Source organism: Hemicordylus capensis, chromosome 3 (genome assembly GCF_027244095.1).
Source record: "Hemicordylus capensis ecotype Gifberg chromosome 3, rHemCap1.1.pri, whole genome shotgun sequence".
Lineage (NCBI taxonomy): Eukaryota > Metazoa > Chordata > Lepidosauria > Squamata > Cordylidae > Hemicordylus > Hemicordylus capensis.
Window position 1 is genome coordinate 229,738,400 of NC_069659.1, and position 13,603 is coordinate 229,752,002.

Sequence of the window (13,603 nt, forward strand, 5' to 3'; positions counted from 1 at the left end):
CCCACTGTTCTCTAAATAGGCACAGCACACAACATACAGACAGACAGACAGACACATACATACATAAATGTTGAAGCTATCCCCACGGTCACTAGAAACTGGGCTAAAGGAGCCCAGACCAGTTTCCAGTGATCGTCAGAACCACCAGGCTCTCAGGCGAGCCCGCCTAAAAAACCCTCCTGCTAAATGAGGTTAATGGAGCAAGTGCTCCATTAACCTTGTTCCTTTGATTGTGTGTCAGCCACGGCTGACACACTCAGGGTGGGGGGAGAGGGGAGGGGGGAACCCCAGGAAGGCACTGCACACTTTCACAGTGCCTTCCTGGGGCGCCAGGGACTGGAACACCACACGGCAGTGCTCCTCGATCCCCGGAGCTCCCCAACAAGCTGTGGCCATGCACAGGAGCACCTGACCGAAGCCACTGCTGATCTGGGTGGCTGATCTGGCCACCCAGCGACTGCTCGTGTGCAGGGAGAGCGCCCTCTCTCCCTGCCAAACCCCTTGAGGCACTACACCTTGATCGTGTGTAGAGCCTCACTATCTATCTATAAAAATGTTACCATGGTAAACTTACTCAAAAGCAGCATTAAACAATTCAAAAAAGCAGTAATCAAGTTCTGTCTTAAATGGCAATGCCCTGAAATGCTTGCTAAAAGGAGAGAGAGGTCTCACCAACAATGAGACTAAGTGGACTTCTCTTGGCTTGGCTGCCAGCATTTTAGTGGCAATACAGCAAAGGCCCAGCCCCATGTGCCCTCTCACCATACTTCACATGGTGGTCTGGGGACCATGGAACAGGCCTCAGAGACAGATCTCAAAAGGTCAGGAAGATTCATATGGAGTTCTGTGCCTAGGAGGACACATTCACCGCTGCAGCCTTCTTAGCATACAGAGCTACATCTTCAACAATAAAGCAGTTTACTGCACTGGTAGACTGCTAAAAGAGCTCTTGGCTCCTCCTACCTGACAACTTGTAGTTCTTATCAGTTGCATACCTGCATCCTATAAAAAGGATTAGTCTGTCTTGCATGACAATGTAATACCAGTGGTATTCACCTACGAAAATTGTATATACTGTGTGTGTGTGTGTGTGTGTGTGTGTGTGTGTGTGTGTGTGTGTGTGTGTACACACACGTGCTACTCTCACACCTACATGAAATGTGTCATCAACACTTTCTGTTAGGTAAAAGTCCCAGCAGCAGATGCTGAGCTTAAAAGGCTTTGTTAAATTACCCAAAAGAAACAAAATCTAAAAGCCTAGGAAAATTTCCAACCATTTCACTAGTGTACACTGAAGCTGACCAGTATGCTCCTATTTAGTCACCCAGAACAATCACTCATTTCCTAGCACAGAGCTTACTCATTTTGCAAGATTTAAAAGCGGGGGGGGGGGGAGAGAAGAGAAGAGAAGAGAAGAAATTTCTGCACATGCCCATAATATTCTTCACCACTGGGGGCAGCTTTACATAAGACTGCATTCACCGAAACCAAAGCAACAGTCGGAGGAGCTTTCAGAATGACAGTATGCAGAAGTGAACAGTGCTTGTTCATTGTACAGGGTCATCCTAGCTTCTGTGCTCCAACGCAGCTTCCTTAGCTGGATCGAGGTGCTAACTATGAGAACTGCTATCCAACGGAATACAGACGGACGAATTCAGAGAGCTGAGCATCACTTGGAGGGATCTATCATGCTTTGCCCAGGGAGATTTTAAAGAACCCAGGTTTCTGAATGTAAAGATGCAAAAACGCTCCATCCATGAAGATCCTATTACCTAGGAAGAACTTGACATTTTGCTGCAAATTCTGTGTTGGGATTTATTTATTCTTGGAGTGTTCTGCATGGCTGACAAAGAATAATGTTCCAAAATCGGTCCATCTCCCAAGGGGTCCAATTTTTCTTCCCGGGTGTCAGCAAGCCCTGACTCACCACAGAGCAGCTGACAGGGGCTGTCATGCTTGTGGCACCCTAAGCAAAAGCAAAAGACCTAAGGACGACCTTTGAACAACACAAAGGATGGGTATGTTTTCCATTTTATTTATTTATAATAATAAGCCTACAGCAGTCCCCACACTGATTCTGTATTAATTACTCTATAGATTTACCTCTGTGCAAGCAATGACTAGAGTTAAATTGCCCAGTGACTCTGTAGCTGAATGTGATGTGTGTGTGTGTGTGTGTGTGTGTGTGTGTGTGTATACACACACACAAACACACACACACACACACATACATACATACACATATACCCCTTTTCATTTATTATGTTATGGTAGTGGGGGAAATAAAACAGGTGGCAAAGCAGTTGTCCAGCTGGGGATTTCTTGTGCATTTAAGTAACAGTTTTGAATATGATTGAAATAGATCTGGATTGGTTTTTTGGGGGGATAACTTTTCTAAGTTATTTCTGTTTCCAGGTTTCAATGTATTTAGGCTATTGAGCGGATCAACTGTAGCCCTGGTAATAGCCCCTACTGTATTACTGACAATGCTTTCGTCTGCTGAACGAGGATGCCCTAAGGGCTGTAGGTGTGAAGGCAAAATGGTATATTGCGAGTCTCAGAAATTACAGGAGATACCCTCGAGTATATCAGCTGGTTGTTTAGGTTTGTCCCTTCGATATAACAGCCTCCAGAAACTAAAATACAATCAGTTTAAAGGTCTTAACCAACTCACCTGGCTCTATCTAGACCATAACCACATCAGCAATATTGATGAAAATGCATTCAATGGAATACGCAGGCTAAAAGAGTTGATCCTGAGTTCCAACAGAATTGCCTATTTTCTTAATAACACATTCAGACCAGTGACAAATCTCCGGAATTTGGATTTGTCATACAATCAGCTGCAGTCTCTGGGATCTGAACAGTTCAGGGGCTTAAGGAAGCTGCTGAGTTTACATTTGCGGTCCAATTCTCTGAGAACAATCCCTGTCCGAATTTTCCAAGACTGTAGGAACCTTGAACTCTTAGACTTGGGCTACAACAGGATCCGGAGCTTAGCTAGGAATGTCTTTGCAGGCATGATCAGGCTGAAAGAGCTTCACCTGGAGCACAATCAATTTTCTAAGCTTAACTTGGCACTTTTTCCAAGACTAGTCAGCCTTCAGAACCTTTATTTACAGTGGAATAAAATCAGCGTGATAGGACAAACCATGTCCTGGACCTGGAGCTCATTACAAAGGCTTGATTTATCTGGCAACGAAATTGAAGCCTTCAGTGGACCTAGTGTTTTCCAGTGTGTGCCCAATTTGCAGCGCCTCAACCTGGATTCCAACAAGCTCACGTTCATTGGTCAAGAGATTTTGGATTCTTGGATATCTCTCAATGATATCAGCCTTGCTGGGAATATATGGGAATGCAGCAGAAACATTTGCTCCCTGGTAAACTGGCTCAAAAGTTTTAAAGGGCTGAGGGAAAATACAATTATCTGCGCCAGCCCCAAAGAGCTGCAAGGGGTGAACGTGGTTGATGCAGTGAGAAATTACAGCATATGTGGCAAAAGTACTACAGAAAGGTTTGAATTGCCACAGGCTCCCCCAAAGCCAACTTTTAAACCCAAAGTCATCAGGCCTAAGCACGACAGCAAACCTCCTGTGCCCCCCACCGCTGGGGCCACTGAAGCCAGCACAGAGCCTGAGCATGACACAGAACACATCTCCTTCCACAAAATCATCGCCGGGAGTGTGGCCCTGTTCTTGTCAGTGCTTGTGATCCTGCTGGTCATCTACGTGTCGTGGAAGCGTTATCCTGCCAGCATGAAGCAGCTGCAGCAGCGCTCGCTCATGCGGAAGCATAGGAAAAAGAAACGGCAGGCGCTGAAGCAGATGACTCCAACCACACAGGAGTTTTATGTCGATTACAAGCCCACTAACACCGAGACCAGCGAGATGCTGCTGAATGGAACGGGACCCTGCACGTATGGCAAGTCAGGCTCCAGGGAATGTGAGGTATGAACCTTTGTGATAAAAGAGCTGTTTAAAAACTAGGCAATGGTGGTACTTCGCTGAACTCCGGTGACCATAAAAGGAGCCTTTTTCTGTCACTTTGCACCACACTTCTATATCACACTTGGCACATGTTCATAATGCTGGTCTTTTCCATTTTGCTTGGTCAACTTTTCTCCATAAGTCCACTGAAATTGAAAAGACCATGAACAATGTGACGCCCGAGTTCAGCTTCAACATAATACCTGTTGTACAGCCCCTTTACTGATTTCATTCCCTCCTTTTTCAATAGAAAAATCCTTTCATAGTGGATACAATTTTCTGTGTATGTGTGTGTGTGCGTGCGTGTGTGTGTCTATTTAATGCACAGTGTTGCTCTACATAAGTGTTGTTTTCACATAGACAAATAATGAGAAGAGCAAGACAAAAATGATGCAAGTATTCTGAAATTCATTCCATGATTCAAGGACACATTAGACAAGCCAGGAGATGTATGCACACTTGCTTTGGCTTAGAGACGGCATAGAAACAAGCCGGAAAGAATGCTTGATTTCTGTTCAGTGCAAAGCACCCACAAAAGCCAGTGGTCTTAAAACAACATCCTGAAGTACTGGGGGTGGAGGCAGGGGAATCACTTGGCTAAATAAAGAGGAGGGAAAATCAAAGCTTTCACAAGGAATAAAAGGCAGAGGGTGGAACAGAATGGGATTCACTGCACTGTGTTATAACACAATAGAGTTTGTAGAGTTGAGAACTACTAATTGAAATCTGTTCTTCTGGTTTCATATAAACGATGCTAGTGTTTCTTCCTTCTCACAGTCAGTTGCCTTTCAGAAAGTAGTCAAAAGGCATTCATTAAATGAGGAGCCCAAATTCCTTATTGATGCGATTAGAGGAGCTGAAATGTACAGTTACAAAGGCAAAACCACTTCCTGCACACATTTGCTTGGGTGCGCATTAGAAATTCTGTTTTCTCTGGAGTGTGAAAGGCATTAATGTGATTGATGATGAAGCCATTAAATCCATCATGTTTCTTCTTTCAAAAATGTTACATTGTGATTGGTGGTGTTTCATTATGTAATTTGCCATTGTGGGTATTTAGAAAGCTGATGGAACTACGTTTTAAATACAGCACAGCAACTAGGAAAATGCTTGCAGTGAAAACTGGATACTTGCCCAGGCTAAGGGAAAGCACATCAGAAGGATTCTCTTTTAGGAAAAGTCAGTGGATCAATGGGCAGGGGTGGGGAAAATCAATCAATTCTCTTTTGATAACCTTGCTGTTTGACATTTTAGACTTTCACATAGATTTTTTAAAATGTGGATGCAATATTTAGTATGATTTTGTAGAAAATCAAGTTGGCTATCTGCAATCAAAAGCACACCTCTTCATGACAAAATATAATCAACTGAAAATACCTATGTTTTATAATAAAGTGTGATCAAAGACTTTCTTATGAAAATAGCTCTCTTTTATTAGTCTTCAGATAAAATGAAGAGCATGTTTACAAAATCTGGCAAAGAATTCCACCACCTTTAGTGCATAACTTGATTAGGCTTAGTACACTGCCCATCTCTGGCCACTTGGGAGAGAATGTTTCTATAAAGCCCTTCCACTGCAGCAGTCTGGTGGGGAAGCATCCATGTTCAGGGGTTTTGCTTTTTGAGAAAAATATTGAAAGAAAGTCATCTTGAACTGTTCCAGAGAAAAGTAGCACATCATTTGCGCAGCACTAATACACTTACAGTGATTTTCAGGTAGTGCACCTGTATTCTGTTTTCATGAGAATATAAGCAGAAAGAAAATAAGAGGCTGCTACATAGTTTTACTGGTATTAAACGGGTATAATATATTTGTTGAAAAGCTAACAGTCAAAGATTTCAACATGATTAACAACGCATGCATAACTATATACATAACTAATACTTTACACAAGAGATGTGATTTTTCTGAGTCGACGTTCTTGAGATTCCTATAATATGATCATAGAAGTTTAAAAAAAAATCTAGTGCCATTAGAAGACCAACATTATACCAGGCAAATTTTATCTATGCAGAAGCTTTTGGCATACTAGAAGTACAATAGTACAAGAGGTCTGTTGGTGAGTAATGGCAAGTGTATATACAACAAGTGAATAAATAATACCAGCAAGTATTATAACAAAGGGGTGGGGGGTATTGCTTTTTTTTTTTTTTTTTGCTATTCTTTGATTCTTGGGTGCTAAATGTGCATTGTAACTATATTTCATAATGCAAATGAGGGAGAGTTTGGACACAGAAATACTAGAATATTTTCTCTGTAATTTTGTGTACCCAGCTGAATAGGATGGCAAATGGGCTGCAAATATTCTGACTTTAAATATGTGTTTCTTAAATTATTCTGATCGTACTTGAAGGAAACACTACATGGAAATTAAGCTTATGCTGCCCTGTGTAAAAAGTTATGGCTAGAATGATTTGCTATAACATTTTATAATTCAGAGATGGAAAACTGGAGAAAAGGGAACCACTGAGAATTCTGATGTCTCAAAGACCAAACAGTTGAACCATCAATGTCAATAATGTCATCATGATGTACAATTAACAGGGGAAAAATAATGCGCAGGCATTTTAAAAAGCAATTAATTCTGTTTTCATTTGAAGGAATTCGAGCAGGCTATATTTATATGTGCGCATATTCAGTGATAGATGAATGTGTAATTATCACTAGAGTTATCAGAGGGAAAAAGCTGCCGGCTGGCTTTGCAGCTTATACATGCCATTGACAACAACTTCCATCTATCAAACTTTAGAGCAAGTGGAGCTGAATAAAACTGTTTCTAGGTAGTGGAGAGTGAGTGTAAATTATTGACCCTTTTTTGTGTCAAGAGAACTAAACCAGACTTTATTCATTATTTTGAACAATAAACAACCAGACGATGGTTTCCATACTGTGTCTTTCTAAGTCTAGAGCGACCAGAGGCAAAGGAGGCCAGAGTTCCAGTATCTTTAATGTTATGAGGAATTCTGGCAGGTGGTGGCTCAATCTGCAGGAATGAGCAAAACTGCACCTGCGGCCTTCTTCTCTTCCACACATATAGAAGCCCTGTACTCCATTGCATATAGTTGGCCTGTTCCAGTCTCTTAGTAAGGGACAAAGAAATATTTGGGCCTCCCCCAGTGTGACAGACCCACATGATAATTTGTGAAGCAAAAATGTCACTGTGAAAAATTCTCCTCATGTGCAAAAATGGTCCAGTTACAGGCTTCCCCATGAATCACAACTTACTGTGTCCTGGAAAATGCATTTTTCTTGATTAAATGAGGCTGTTCTCACGTGCAGCCAAGCTCGGTCTTGGCTGAGCATGAGAACTGCCGGGATCACACCTAATCATGGTGGCGTTTCAGCAGCAAACCTGCCTGCAGAGCCAGCCTCTTAAATGAGGTTAAGGGAGCAAATGCTCCCTTAGCCCCGTTTCCCTGCTTGTATGCAGCTCCGGCTGCTTGTAGCTGGCACTGTAGCCAGCACTGTAACACTGACAGGCACCCACCTGTTGCTGGGGAAATCCCCACAATGCACCGTGCACTCGTGTGGTGCACTATGGGATTTTGCACCTCTGTGCTGCTAGATCCAGCAATGGAACGTCTGGGCACATGATTTGATTTCTAGACTTCCTCCCCACATGCTCTCAAGCCTTTCTCACTGATTGTGAGAAAGGGCTGAGTATCTTGCAATCCTCTCACACGAGTGCAACTGTGTGGGGGAATGCTATTTTCACAAGACTTTGTTTACCTTTATTTTCCACATCAGTGAAGGAGCAGAGGAAATGGCATGTTCACTTCAAACGTTGCCAAGGGAATCCAATGAGGCCAATACAGAGAAAACAGGTGGGAACACTTGTATTGTGATCTAATCCAAACAGCTCAAAGAAGAAAGGAAACAGTAGGACATATGTCTGTACTGGAGGACACAGACATGAACTGCAAGACAAGGGGGAAAGTCTACAGCATTTTCAGTCAGTATGGAGAGAACTGTGACAGATAGGTTCAGTATTCTACTGTTTGGGTCATACATTCTGTTGTGGGATTTTAGGAAGAAGCTTATCCCTCCTCTGACAGCTAGACATGCTTCTTTGGGAAAGCCCTCTTCACAGTTGGAGAATCCTGAGTCCTGGATACATTCTAAAAATTTTGATCAAGTCAGGGGCATAGCTATAATTGAGCGGATGGGTTCAAAAATCCTGGGTCCAAGCTCCTGATGCCCCCCCCCCAGCACCTCCCCTCCCAATTTTCTTCATTATCTCCCTCACTGGAGAGACCGCCGGGGAGAGGGGTGAACACAGCCCCCCTCCCCTAGCTATGCCCCTGGATCAAGCCATATAATGATTTCTCTGCTTCAACCATTCAATCTCCATGTATCAAAGTAATGTCATTAAAGAGCAAGTTAAAGTGACCTGGGTGAGCAAACCATTAAAAGAAAGTCTGGAGTGAAAACTCAGGAAGTCAGGGGCAGGAGCTGCTGAGAATAACTTAAGATTAGGTTTAATTAGTTGTGTTAAGCCTGGTGTCAAGCAAGCAGAGGGTTTTTGAAGCAGGAAATATACAATGGGTTTTTTAAAAGCCATGCTAGGTCAAGAGTCAGGATACTAGGCTGGAGGAAGTTGAATACGTGAACATAGAGACGTGATAAGGAGTTGAAGTAGGAAAGATGCAGAAGACATTAGATATGTAAAAGGAGCAGGAATGGACAAGTTGAATTCACTAACTGGAGAACTCTCATTTTGCCAAAGATACTGCTTTGGAAGCACAACTACTATTTGTGGCCTAGGTCTCTCAGGTGTGTACCCAGGCAGATCTGTGTCTCTGTCAAAGCTCTGTTCTCCAGATATATTCTCACTACTCATCTGTTTAGAAAAAAACAGAATGATGAATATTTGATACATGAGCTTGGATGCCTATTGCTCTATATTTTTACTGTGTCTCAAATACAAATAAAACATCAGGGAAACTATGTTGCACTTCAGAGCAGAAGCAGCAAATGGAGTTCATCTCACAAAACCAAAACTGCTGGACAAATGCCCCTCTAGATTTGACAGCTCAACAAGAAGTCACAAATGACTATTTACTGCAACTATTTTAAAAGATCTGGTTGTTAAACTTTAGGGCTATTCCCATAACCTAAACAGGGTCAGAAGAGTGCCCAGTCATGGTAGGGAGAGCCGAGCATGTTCCCAATCAGCAAGTGTGTTTGCCAAGATTAAGGCAGGAGGAGAAAGAGTGATCATGTGGAAGTCGGAAGCTGGGTAGGACGTGTGGCTGACCAACACTCTGCCCCTAGCTTTTTATCAGGAGTGGACAAAAAGCCATCCTACCCAGCTCCTGGCTTCCACACAATCACTCTCACTTCCTCCTACTTTGATCTTTGTGGACATACAACCTCTGACCAGGAGCACACACAGCTCTCCTACCCTGGCTGGGCACTCCTCCAACTCTGTTTAGGGTTGTGAGATCAGCCCTATTCTATGGAACTTTCCTTAGCCTATAGAAATGACATCCAGACTAAGCTAGTCAGGAGTTACGCTAGAGGACTATGCAACTGCATAGGACAACTCAGGAGTAATTTAGTATTATTGTCAGCTACTGTCTCCACATACACTAAAGAATGAAAAGCTATATCCATAGCTTCATTTTGTTATTTGATAGTGGCCAACGTGTTCCATAGCATAATGTAGTTAATTTAGGAACCTAGGAAGCTGCCTTATGCTGAGTCAGACCATTGGTCCATCTAGCTCAGTACTGTCTACAGGGGCAGATTAAGCTCTTTGCCATCCCAGCAGCAAGGGAGGAAGGAGGAGGGAATTAAATCTATTTTTAAAACATTAAAACCGCCACCGCGAGAGGGTGACGATACCCCCCCTAATCCAAGCCCATCTACCTCCCAAATGACAGCTATTGCAGAAAGGTTTTTAAGTTAAAAAATAAATTTAAACTCCCGTCCCTTGCCCCCAGTTTTAACATTTTAAAAAGTTTTTCCATATGACCAAAATTTGCCACTGGGGGAATTGTGCCACCATAGGCAGTTGCCTCTACTGCCTCTCCCTTAATTCACCAGTGATTATCTACACAGACTGGCAGCGGCTTCTCCAAGGTTACAGGCAGGAGTCTCTCATCCCTATCTTGGAGATGCCAGGGAGGGAACTTGGAACCTTCTGCATGCAAACATGCAGGTGCTTTCCCCAGAGCAGCCCCATCCCCTAAGGGGAATATCTTACATGTGCTCATATGTAGTCTCCCATCCAAATGCAAACCAGGACAGACCTTGCTTGGCAAAGGGGACAATTCATGCTTGCTACCACAAGACCAGCTATCCTGCCATAAGGGTCACCCATGCTGCCACAGTCACCCATTTGCACTTTTGTCCAAGAACACAAATACTTAAAGTGGCATACTTGCAATCTAGGAGTGCTATTTACATTGGAAACAATCTAAATAGTGCTCCCAGAATGTGGGCACACTACTTTAAGTATTTGTGCTCTTGCACAAAAGTGCAAAACCTATGGTGGTTTCTTAGATGCCCGCAGCAGGACATCTATAAGTGGCTCAGAACCACCTGCATTATACTGTGGAACATGTTGGCCAGTATTTTGTTGCTTGAAATCAAGAAGTAAAATAAGCCAGCACACTAGAACCTCACAGTAATGAACACACTGGCTGTGGAAATAACTAACTGTAAAAGTTTTCCTTTCATACTCTTCTGCATGACTCACTCCCCTTCATATCAAGATTACCTAGCCAGGCTTTAATATAGCTATCCAATTATTCATAAAAATTCATTATTGCATGACCACTCAAAACATCCATTTTCATTTTCTCTACCAAAGTTCACATTACTATCGCAATGAAACGAATTTGTTTGGGAGACTAAAAAATATTAGTTTTGGAGACTAAAAATTGTTTGAAATCTTTAATCTTTGTTCCCTAATTCTATCAATCCAACTACAGGAAAACAGCATGCATCAGAGAAACCTAGTCTCTCTATAAGTATCTGAAGAATCAAGCTCAGGTCTAATTCCTATCCACTGACCACTGACCAATTCTCCCAATGCATCTATAAAGTTTTATCCCTCACTCCATTATCTGAGAATTAGGTTTACTCTCAGTCTTTAAGGTAGAGGTAGGCAGAAGATTGATCAAAATCTACTGGTAGATCACTGGACAATTTGCAAGGATTTTCTCAATTCCCAATTGTGTAACAATAGCAACAACAAAAAGGCTTACAGCTTGTTAAAAAAAAAAAACCACAAACCTAGGCCTTTATAATCTTTGATATGTAGAAACTCAAATATAGATGTGTATACCCACAGCATGAGGAGAGAAGAGGAGGCTCCTAGCAACCTTTCCTCTTCCTTGTCCCCCATGCACATTCAGCGCCTTCAAAAGTCAATTTTGAAAGGGGGCAGACCCCCCACCAGGTCTATGGGGCAAGGCAGCATTTTGCACCTCACCTCAAGCACCACAATAATTTGGGACAGCCCTGGGGCCAGCCAAAAAGTCCCAGTGGGCCGGATTCGGCCCCCGGGCCTTATGTTGTCAGGCCTGGTACCTTGCTGGATCTGCGGCACCTTTGAGTTCTAGAAAAAAACCAAAATTTCTGACCTGAAGTCTGCCCATGCCTGCTCTAGGGGTGAGTTACTTCGGATCTCCCTGTTGATATTGGGAACACTGCTTCCTAGGCTATAAAGAGGTCAATCTCTTTCTTCCAATATCCCCGTATAAGAATGTAAGAACAGACCTGCAACTGGTATTGAGAGGCATCGTGTCTCTGAGGCTGGAGGTGGCCAACAGCCACCAGACTAGTAGCCATTGATAGACCTGTCCTCGATTAATTTGTCTAAGCCCCTTTTAAAACCATCCAAGCTGGTGGCCATCACCACATCCCATGGCAAAGAATTCCATAGATTAATTATGCGCTGTGTGAAACAGTACTTCAGTTTCATGGGGTGACCCCTAGTTCTAGTGTTGTGAGAGAGGGAGGAAAATGTCTCTCTTTCCAGCCTCTCCACTCTATGCATAATTTTATACACCTCAATCATGTCTCTCTCTAGTCACCTCTTTTCCAAGATTAAGAGCCCCAGATGCTGTGGCCTAGCCTCATAAGGAAGGTGCTCCAGGCCCCTGATCATTTTGGTTGCCCTCTTCTGAACCTTTTCCAGTTCTACAATATCCTTCTTAAGATATGGTGACCAAAGCTGTATGCAGTACTCCAGACGTGGCCACACCATTGATTTGTATAAGGGCATTATAATATTAGCAGATTTATTTTCAATCCCCTTCCTAATGATTCCTAGCATGGAATTAGCCTTTTTCACAGCTGCTGTACACTGAGTTGACACTTTCAATGAGCTGTGCACCACAACCCCAAGATCTCTCTCCTGGTCAGTCACTGACAGGTCAGATCCCCATCACCATATATGTGAAGTTGGTGTTTTTTCCCCAATGTGCATCACTTCACACTTGCTTACATTGAACCACATTTGCCATTTTGTTGTCCACTCACCAAGTTTGGAGAGATCTTTTGGCAGCTCCTCACAATCTGTTGTGGATTTCACTACCCTAAATAGTTCAGGGTCATCTGCAAATTTGGCCACTTCACTTCTCACCCCAACTTCGAGATCATTTATGAACAAGGTAAAGAGCACTGGTCCAAGTACTGATCCCTGGGGGACCCCACTTCCTACCTACCTCCATTGTGAAAAACTGTCCATTTATTCCTACTGTCTGTTTCCTTTTCCCTTCCTGTCCGAACCAGTTACCAATCCACACATGAACCTGTCCCCTTATTCCATGCCTGCTAAGTTTCCTCAAGAGCCTTTGGTGAGGAACATTATCAAAAACTTTTTCAAAGTCCAAGTATACTATGTCAACTGGATCACCTTTATCCACATGCCTGTTGACAATCTCAAAGAACTCTAGAAGGTTAGTGAGGCAAAATGTGCCCTTGCAGAAGCCATGCTAGTTCTCCTGCAACAAGCCCTGTTCCTTTATATGTTTAACAATTTTGTCCTTAAGTATGCTTTCCATCAATTTACCTGGCACTGAAGTTAAGGTGACCAGCCTGTAATTTCCCAGATCCCACCTCGATCCAGGAGTCAATTGAAGGGAGAAGATGGTCATATCTAGAGCCTGCTCTAGCTCTTGTGATATAGCATAACCAGTTTCCCATCATTACCTAAGATATGTGGATCAGGGGATTCCCATGCTCCTTTCTAAATTCTCGCTTGTCTGAAGGCCAATTCGCATGTATTCACAGCGGCATGAGACTGATTTCACCACCATATGATTCCCCACTGCTCTGAGTGAATGCATATAGAGGTGCACCTACTGGCATGGCATTATCCCTTCTTGCATGAATCTTGTTCAACTAGGAGGGAATGCAGTGTCCATGCTCCAGGAGCAGCATGGGGTCAAACGACAGGGAAGTGACTCCAACACTGCTGCAAGTAAAGTGAACTGGACTTCAGTCTCAAGTGCCACAAGACCTGGAACTAGGGATGTGCATGAACCTGTTCAGAGGCCCTTTTACAAGCCTCTGAACAGGTTTGGACAGCTGGTGGTTCAGCCAGTTCAAAGGCGGGGGAACACCTTTAAGGGTGGGTGAGGGTGCATTCCCCACCACCATG

At 43.2% G+C, this 13,603-nt stretch overlaps 2 protein-coding genes across 12 annotated transcripts in view; one reads left to right on the forward strand and one right to left on the reverse strand.

The window, feature by feature from the left end:
- Positions 1-13,603, reverse strand: part of CTNNA3 (catenin alpha 3) — a 1,115,062-nt gene that overhangs the window by 672,834 nt on the left and 428,625 nt on the right. The window lies entirely within an intron of this gene.
- LRRTM3 (leucine rich repeat transmembrane neuronal 3) overlaps positions 1,511-13,603 on the forward strand; it is a 177,253-nt gene continuing 165,160 nt past the window's right edge. The window contains exons 1-2 of the mRNA XM_053307757.1: positions 1,511-2,018; positions 2,416-3,947. Of these exons, the coding sequence (XP_053163732.1) occupies positions 2,015-2,018; positions 2,416-3,947 (1,536 nt within the window). The 5' untranslated portion in view covers positions 1,511-2,014. The remainder of the gene's footprint in view (positions 2,019-2,415; positions 3,948-13,603) is intronic.